This window comes from Haliotis asinina, chromosome 1 (genome assembly GCF_037392515.1).
Source record: "Haliotis asinina isolate JCU_RB_2024 chromosome 1, JCU_Hal_asi_v2, whole genome shotgun sequence".
Taxonomy (NCBI): Eukaryota; Metazoa; Mollusca; class Gastropoda; order Lepetellida; family Haliotidae; genus Haliotis; species Haliotis asinina.
Genome location: NC_090280.1, coordinates 56301959 through 56312108, shown reverse-complemented (window position 1 = coordinate 56312108; position 10150 = coordinate 56301959). Strand labels below are relative to the sequence as shown.

Genomic DNA, 10150 nt, shown 5'->3' with positions numbered 1-10150 from the left:
GTAACTCTAATTGTACTATACTCAGTAGGCCAAGATGAGTTACCTCCCTTATACCATTACTTAGTTTTAAGTATTAGTGAATCGGTTGAGGTGTTATGGTAGCTCAAAGTAAGAAGAAAAATTCTCAATAATTATGAACCAGACTATATATATATATATATATCTATCTATCTATATCTATATATCTATCTATATCTATATATCTATCTATCTATATATATATATCTATATATATATCTATATCTATATCTATCTATCTATCTATCTCGTATGTATATATATGACCAGTATCAGTTTCCTAAGCTTAATTTTAAGATGTGTTACAAAATATCGACCGCTGCTGCAACACGTTTATGGCCCATAGCTTAATAATACAAACTGAACACTAGCTACGAAGAATTACGAATTGTGTGCATGTTCTGGATGACCAAGATCGAACTAAAACCGTTACGCTTTGATTTGATTTGTCCAGAGACGAATAGAGACTGTCTACCGTCAGAAACGGACGCGTGCACGCTCCCTATATATGCATACACTATTTTAAGGCTGTCAGAAGCAAGGTAATGTCATTTCAACCTTGCTACACATCAGTTCGAATCGTCACAAGGGTACAATAAGTGAAGCCCATTTCTGGTGTCCCCAGAAGAGATATTGCCGGAATGTTGCCAAAAGCAACATAAAACTACACTCACTCATAGATGTCCTGCCAACGTTGGGCGTATCTGCTGGATAAATGTCGGTGAGAATTAGTTAGTCTAACGATGACTGGAACTGTAGTTCCTGTGCCAGAGGGAGAAACATACAACCAGGCATGTTGTGAACCTTTTCAACTTTGCTACAACATATGTATACAGTGGTGCGAGCCCAGCAGCAGGTTACATAAAATCTCAGAAGTCCCAACCAACAGATCCTGCCATTGCTAAGGGACCTAACACAGCTCATGAAACTATTATAGGATATTTATATACCGCACATATCCACGCAACCAGTGCTTGCTCAAGGCGATTTCAATCGCATAGTCAACAGGCTGAAAATTTCATATGATTGAGTCTATGTTCGACATGAATTCTTAAGAAAATAAATGTTTCAGCAACACAAGAGTTATTGTGTGAGACAATGCATTAGTAACACTTGGGTTGACAGTGCCAGATGATGTTTCAACATTTAAAAAAGACAACAAGTTTTACAGTTATCGTATAGATTTTATTTAGTCTTTTATAATTATTTTCTACAACTACTTTGATCAGTAACAAGTTGAGTGTCAATACAAAGGACACAAAGCTCTGTGCTGTTGGCCGCCTCAAATGCAACATTCTGGAATGGAAGGGCATGCTAACCTGCTTGACCTCAGACTGGGTATTCACTGTAGAGGACAAGGTCTAGTTGCACTGTGTACCTGGAGTCATCGGTACAATATCTATGTATGTAAAATGTAGTCATTTTGATATCATACAGACAAGGTCTTTGATGTAAACTGTTCATGCGATTTCAAGACAACATCAATACATGATCTGATTGAAGAACAGGCTCGATATACATTGCACATCCTATTATAACACTACAAGGTACATGCTATTGTCAACACTGTGTGAAGTAAGTGTGGAGCAAGATGTTTTCAAAAAGCAAGATAGTTTATAATTTATATTAGAGGGAATCATATACCCTTTAGACCAAGGTTCTTTCTCAGGGTGGGTCATATTACCATACACAAGAAGGATCCTTATCAGGGTATGCCCTAAAACCAGGGATCTTAATCAGGATGGGACACTTTACTCTGTAGCCCTAGGATCATAATCATGGGGGGTATCATTGCCCCCAAACCCAAGGATCTTAATACGAGTGGGTCGCGTTACCCTTTAGCCCAAGGATCTTAATCAGGGTGGATCAACTTACCCTGTAGACCAAGAATCTCAATCAGGGTTGGGTTCTAACATGGCATGCCATGTTAGATTGGTGGACATCTGTGGACTTATTTTGACCATGTTACCTGAAGCATTCACGATTCCTCAAAAAATGTAAATGTATGACTAGTGTTCACCATGATGACAACAATGATGAATGAATGAATATCGTAAACACTATTCATGATACCGTTTTTGTCGAACAAACAGAAGAACTATCACCGACGCATCTACATGACAGTGAATGATACATACATGTAATCATGTTTCCAAAGAAGAAGAAACTTACTTAAACTATTCTTTCAGTTTTGAATGCAATATTTACTTTAAAGAGCTTTTTAAGATGTTACTTATAACAGCAGACACATCACTTCCTTTAGTAAAACATATGTTATTGTAAAACGTGTTATCTTCATTGCACAGCAAATGTTCCAATGTCACATAACTGTTACAACCTTTAGACTAAGCCTGAAGTGATCCTCAGCATGGAGTAGTTTCCCTTTAACATGGGTTGCCGGTATGAAAGTGTTCAAACATTCCAGCGAAAACACTCCCTTGAACCAGTTGATAAACTAAGGAGATGAACATGGATTTGAATCTATGATCACAACATCATGACACAACTAAGGGACAGAACTCTCTATAGCAACTCCACATAACGATCCAAAAACAACTCTGAGACAGGAAAAACGTGTCAGCTGATCATAAAATTACCAGCTAACTTCCACAGCTCATTTAAATTCCACTAGCAAGGACTGACAAATAAATAATTTTTTTTAATGTTTAGTTGCTTTGAGTTCAAAGTTTATTGTTCAGTTAATGAAGCAAAAAATAACATGAAGCTGCTACATGAATGTGTGAGTAGTTTTACTCCACTTTGAGCATAGTCCAGCAATATCACGACTTGGGGACACCAGGAATGGGCTTCACACATTGCACCCATGTCGGCAATCGAACCCCGGCCCTCAGCATGATGTGTAAATACTTGAATCACGAGGATACCCCACTGCCCACCTGCTGTATGAGATCAGAGACCATATAATATTATTATATATATTATATGGTCTCTGATGAGATAAACAGTACTATGGTAATATGATTGGGAGTGTGTGCTGTATTCTGATTGGCTAATTAAAGTAACTAGGTCACAGACAAGGGCGGTGGAGGTGTCTTTGTTAGAAGACCAACAAGTGTCTGGAAGAGTAGAACAATTCGAAATGAACATTGCAAAAGAAAAGCTGTCCCAACACAGGGTTGTACTTAGTTTTTACAATGCACTTACTTACAAAATACAACCAATATTAACTTGGTTAATAATCACACAAAAAAAAGATTGAGAATTTTGTTCTCTGGATCATGTTTATATGAATTCTCAAGAAGACATTGAAAGATTCAGGGATGAGGACACTAATTTTAATTACATGCGTTTACATTTATGATTATAGACAAGAAAGCAAGCTCGCTATACACTTTGCACACACTTTGGACAATAAAAAGAGCAATTATTAATCATATAATTCGGAATAGGATCAAATAAAAAAAAAATAAAAATGAAATCCCAAAATAAATAGTGGTTTATAGAGGCAGAATAATTACAGTCTTGAAGATAGCAGAGCATAAATATCCTAGCGGCTTATTCGAAGTGTTGCCATGACAACATGATGTAAAATGGGGATGAACATGATGTCATGTGTATGACACTGTGTGATGACGTCTCACATAAGTCATGTGGAACGACGACGGAGGATGTATTTGCCTTTCTGAAGCTGGGAAACATAGATGCGGAGTTTGGTGTTGTCAGATGTCTTCCTCACCCAGATCTGAAATCAGCAGAGATTTGTAAATACGAATGTTTGCCTGTAAATGGATCAGATGAAGCTTGCAACCATCTACCTTCATTAACAACCTCTTACCCTCTGAAATATTCCAGCTATATGACATCAACCTGTAAATAATTAAATCTAGCCAAGACGAGTCAGTGAAAGATATTGTGAACATTAATTCATGTGATACAAAGACAAGCAATTGACCAAGCTTGTTGCAGAACTATTTCTTCCAGGAAACTATCCTGCCTAACACCTTGGATCACAATGATCAGATTTTAAGGAGACTGATCCTTCATGTGAATCCACAAAGAGGGATGGTTGCAAAAAAAGGGATACAACTCTGTAAGGCACACCACAGCACCAAAAACAGTGACACCCTGACTCGAATTTGTATTATTCCGTAAGCAGCAATATTCTCACTAGATACTGCTTGTAGTTAGTCAAACAATACTGCATTAGTCAAAGAACTGACTGATATTCAGAACAAGAAACCATGCAGTCAGTGTATGATGTCAGACAATTAACCAAATTACGGAACCAGACCAGTTGATACATTCAGTTACGTCATTCCATAAGTATTCGTTGCAGGGGCACAAGTCTTCCCCAGAATGCATGGATTTGTTTAATTTTGAAAGCTGGATGTAAGATGAAGATTGTGCTTTCTGTACTGACCTCCTGCGAGCCGACGCCCGTGATGACCCCACATACTTTGCCCCCTTCCTTAGACTCCACAAACACTGGCTGGTTTCTGTGGAACCTGGAACAGAACAATGTTGACTTCAAGCACATGCATCTAGGTTGTTACACATAAACAACATGATTGTAACTCAAAGGGAAGCTTGATTACAATTGTCACTCCTGAGTGAATGAGTATGGTTATATGATGTTATGATGTCTATGTATATATTTCATATACATTTCATATACATATGTAGCACCAATATCCAGATCACCTGCTCAAAGGTGTTTTGCCCACAATCATTGGATGTCAGTCTCAAACGGAACAATCATCAATCTCAACTCCCTTGGGAAAATAAAACTCTTGCAACAACTATGCGCACTGAGTTCATGTGGCTTTCCCATCATTATAAGGTACCCATTCACAGCTCGATGGTCTGGGACACACAGTCACAGTCAGCACTGTGTCCAAGTTCACTGCACGTTGCTGAACCTATAACTTTGTGTTTTTATGTGGCCACCGTCTGGGCATATACCAAAGGATTCATGAGTTCTTTTAAGTGCACATGGTTGTGTACTGCACACTAGGGGTTGCGACAACACTGAAAGAGTCTGCACACAAAGTTGACTCAATGTTTTTTCACACACGGTCACAGGTGGGCTCATCACCTCTAGCTGCTGGATCACTAGCCTGGCGCCTTAACTAACTTGCCCACCATGCCCCTAATAGCAATATTCTACCAATATCACTGCAGCAAACACCAGAAACTGGCTTCACACATTGTATCCATGTGAAAAATTGAACCCAGGTATTGCATACGGTCAGTAAGTCAACAATTACCATCAAACGAGGTATACTAAATCAGCTACAGAGTTCAAATTATGCAACATTATTGCAAATATTCATGTTTGTATTTTTTACACATTAATAATAAATTCATTAGTATATAGTTATGTGGAAATCAAGGTCCACTGAAAACAAATGCTGAATATATGCCTTTTCAACAGAAACTCAGTTTAGCAATCAATATCTTAAGCATCGATTTTCGCAAATGGGATACGATAACGTGTGTCAACCAAGTCGGCGAGTCTGACCAACCGATCCTGTTAGTCGTCTCTAAGACATGCATGGGTTGCTGAAGGCCAATCCTAACCGAGATCTTCATGGGTTTTAACATGATTGAATTCTAATGTATCATGTGCATTACATCATTATGAGAGATATTCTACAGTCATAACGTACCATCTTTTGTCATAGTAGAGTTTGCCATCATCGATCTTGACGTCAGACACTCCTTCTATAGGCGTAGGAACAGGAGCTGGTTTTTTGTTGATTGGTTTACCGCTGACTTTGTTGATGATACGGAGGTCATCCTGAATCTCTTGTTCATCCAAGAAGAAATTAAGCTGAGGTGAAATCAGTCAAGGAAGACATGCATTGCAGGGTTCATGGTAGGTTTTGTAGGAGTGTGTGCAGAAACAAATTTAAGAATATGTAGTCCAAATATTTTGCATGTGAAATTTTCATTACAATCCTGAATCATTTAACAATTTATTGTTTTTTTCAATATGTTGCTGGTTTAAGGTAACAAACATGACCAGCTGATCTATGCAATTCAACAAACATGACCAGCTGATCTATGCAATTCAACAAACATGACCAGCTGATCTATGTAAGTCTTTTAGTGATATTCCGGCAATATCATGGTTGGGGACACCAGAGAAAGGCTTCACACACTGTACCCATGTGTGGAGTCAAATCCAGGTCTTTCATGTGACGCGCGAATACCTTGAGCACTGGGCTACCCTGACGTCCCTTATAAGATTGTTGGCTTGGAATGTAAGCAGTATACGTGGCATGTATAATACAAGTAACAAAAGGATATCAGGAGATGGTTTTCTCCGCTTCTCTGGTAGTGGTACCGGGTCATTCGGACGTCTTCGCAGTTTCCTTGTCATGATGGGCTTCACTTCCATGAAGTCTGTCATTCCTGCAGAGATATTCCACATCAGTCAGTCAGCAAGTGAGTATTGATTTGTGCTCATGGATGATCGATGAGTGAATGGATGCTGGAGGGGATGGGTGGATGGGATGGTAGGGACAAGGGTGATGGGATGAATGGATGGGATGGGTGGTGGCAAGACTGATGGGATGAATGGATGGGATGGGTGGGGACAAGGGTGATGGGACGGCTGGGTGGCTGGGGCATGGTTGGTTGGGTTGGGGATAGAATGGACATGGACGGATGGGTGGGAGTGGATGGGGTGGATGGAATGAATGGATGGATGATGGGATGGATGAAGACAATATCTCAGGTAAATTACATGAAAAAAATAACCATGTTTGTTTGTTGTGCAGCATGACTATCCCTTTATCATGATCGGTCAGTACTTTTTCACAGGTCTACTGTCTATGATCACCATCAAGAATGAATAAAGCCTTTCACTTCGTTGGATAATTTAAAAATAATAATGTGATATATGGTCAGCATCAGTGATAGAAAAGCCATGTTTCATATACAGCTAAATCAAGTCCTACTACTCGATGACAAGGAGAAAAGAACCCATACCACTACTCGTGTTCATGTCCATCGTTCCCCTCTCACACTCCACGTTTCTTTTCTTCTCCTCCAAATCCATGATTAGACTTTCTTTCAGTTCAATCTTCTTCTCCTGAAGAGAAACACATAATTTCATTCAAGTACCCAGAACATAACCAAAATCAATAAGTTTAATTTGTTTTTGCTTTTGTTGCTTCTTTGACACCAGACATAATACTTGCTGAGGGTTTAGGTATTTTTTCAAAATATATAACGTTAATAAAGTAGTCTATAAAGAAATATTTAGTCTTGTGTAAGTACTGGGACATGTGGGTCGTGCATCAGGGTTGTCTCCCTTCCCTCACCTCAAACTCTTTAGCTGATGCTTTCTTCTCTTTCTTGTGTTCTCGCTCAACTATCTCCAGCTGAAACACAGAATACAACAATCTTGACAAAACTGTTATTAAATGATCCATTGGCATAACTGAAGCAGTAGTCTTCAATTAAAAGGTAAAACATTTGGCCAAGGTACATGAAAGTGCTCAAACTTGTGAGCACGAGTGAATTCAATTTTGAACATTTCCAAAGTCGCTGAAGATTAGCTGAAATGTCTTGATATGAATGTTTGGCAGTACTGTTAAAAGAAAAAAGACTATGTTGCTGGTGACATGGTGACCATGTAATTGAATTTGTCAGAGTCTCCAAATTTCAAATCAATCATTTAACACACCTTTCACAGTTGTGTCACTTTTGGAACAAAGTCAGAATAGAGAGAATGAACTAAATAACCAGTATAATAAAAACGTGTAATGTAATATAGTAGTAAACCAAAGTCTCAGAGTCAAAGGATCAAAGTCTGTGAGCCTTGGATTCAAACCCATGACTAGTGGATCTTGACAGCTAAGGGACATAACTCTTGCACTGCAAGTTCTAGATATATAATTGCAGCCACTCGTACCTACAAAGAAATCTTTCATATAACTCCCCTGATGCTGGACAGGCTCAGACAATTGATTGATAGAACATCCTACCTCAATATCTCTCCAAATCTCGTTCAGACGCAGTCTCTCACGATACTGCTGTTCAATCCTCCGGTTCCGTTTGATATATTCTGGGAGTGTGCCTTCTTTTAGGTGCTGCAGCTGCTTTTTCAAGTGAGCCAATTTATCCTGGTACATCCTGGTAAACAAAGTGATATTATTCACTGGTACACATAAAGCTTTTGGGCATTTTGACCATCATGATAATATTGCAACAGTTGAAACTAAATGTGCTCATCATGATAATAAGTTAGATGACTGCAGTCATTTTAAATCAACATAATTTTATGTCAAATATTAATGGAAAATCAGTATTTTTAAATAGCCATTGAAAATGCTCAGAATCTTATCCAATACTTCATTTAACCTCCTACCAGCTGACAAATATATGTTTCTTGTAAATGTGGTACATGGACTAAATACATGCTATGTTTTTTCTGGTTTTCTCCATGGGAAATGTTGGAGGTACAGAGTGAATGTTGTTTTACTTCATAGGAAAATTATGGAAATATTACAATACACCCATGCAATATCATTCTGTTCTCAAACATGGATCAACAATGATGCAGTTGAACCTTGTCTTAAAGGATTGAAAAACATTATGAAAACATTATTTCCCTGTGAGCAGCTGGTTTTTCATATTCCACATGATCACACTGTTTTCCTTGAAGAGTCACACAGAAAATGCATGTAGAACTTACTGCTCCCTTATCTCTGTTCGAGGCAGATTGTTCTGCTGCTTGTCCTCGGTTTCGCTTGCATCTTCAGTGTCTGCAATCACAGAGGTAAGCATAAGACATTCTGAGTGTGATGAGTCTACTTTGAGGTGAAATACATGTAGTGGGTACCAAACACAATCACAAGCCAGCAGCAATTCATAATTGTAATCATTAGAACAATAACAAAATAAATTCTTTGATATGTGTTAACTATGCTGACATTGATAATTTATGGCAGTTACCATATTATTACCGAAGTCTTAAATACACAGTGTAGACAGTTATCATTTAAGCAAGAACACTTTCTAAAAGATTCATGAATAGCTGATTCTAGTGATCATGAAAAATGAACTGAATTCCTGAAGGGATATGGTTTGATTCACCTATAATGTGAATGAATTATAATGGACAAAGATTGAAGTGTGCCCATTCGTATTGTTAGAAAGTGTTCCACAATCATGAGATGCAGTCTGAAGCAAGAATATGTGCAGCAAACAAGTATTCTGAACAGACTACTACATTCATTCCCTGTGGGGGATACAGTACATGCTCATCAAACCCAACAAGTAAAGGATGAAACTGTACAGTTGTCAAATACAGATTGGCTGTGATAAAGGAGGACTAGTAATGATTTGAAACCAAAGCAGTATTGTACATATTGTTTTTAACAATGCTATGAAAACATTTCGAAAAAAATGTTTCACTGTACATCTATTTGTCATTTTACATGACAGTAAGTTGATGCCTTACATCTAAGTTTTCTTGTAACAATATTTATTTGTATTTGTGCATGTGCTATACCAATTCCGAGACAAGAGGCAATGCAAACAATATTAAACCGAAAAGGAATCTAGAAACGATGTATTCAAAGGCTTTGATAATGTATTTGTGGCAAGTGACACTTATGAAGTGCTTTCAAATTTCGTCTGCAAGCGGCATATAGCCATAAAGGTATTTTCTACACCAGGCGACAGACTACTTTTAATGACAGTTCATGTTCATAGGCTTCATTTGATCAACCTTCATCGGAATCGTTGCCGTCCTCGTCTGTGCTGTAAATATCGTCGTTGTCGAGGTCGTCGTCGTTATCTGGTCTCGGCGAAGAAGTGTAGCTGGACATTTGATTTCAAAATATCCCGATTACACGCCTCGGTCGTGCTCTCCCTGTTTTGTTGTCTCAATATATTTCCGGTTGCGTTCGCGCACCTGCGGATGTTGTCAATTTGTTCAAAAATAAATTCCAATCGATCAATTTAAATCTTATATTGATTTCATATATTTTAAAAGTTGTAAAAAGTAATATAACTAGAGAGCCATAGCCATATTATAGGAGACAAAAAGAAGCAACTGTCGATGAGAAATTAAGTATTATGAATACACTATTTTTGAAACAATTTATCGATGTTAATGTATCAGGACGCTTTCCGGTAACACACGCATGCGTAT

The 10150-nt window shown here is 38.1% G+C and overlaps 1 protein-coding gene across 1 annotated transcript; it reads right to left on the bottom strand.

Moving 5' to 3' along the window:
• Positions 1 to 1181: 1181 nt before the first annotated feature.
• On the bottom strand, positions 1182 to 10150 carry LOC137294543 (sin3 histone deacetylase corepressor complex component SDS3-like). Its single transcript, XM_067825585.1, has 9 exons — positions 9725 to 10150; positions 8687 to 8756; positions 7977 to 8124; positions 7311 to 7370; positions 6976 to 7078; positions 6292 to 6396; positions 5649 to 5817; positions 4400 to 4484; positions 1182 to 3721 (listed from the first exon to the last, which is right to left on the bottom strand). Exons 1-9 carry the CDS (start codon positions 9822 to 9824, stop codon positions 3626 to 3628), a joined length of 936 nt encoding a protein of 311 aa, XP_067681686.1. The 5' UTR covers positions 9825 to 10150; the 3' UTR covers positions 1182 to 3625.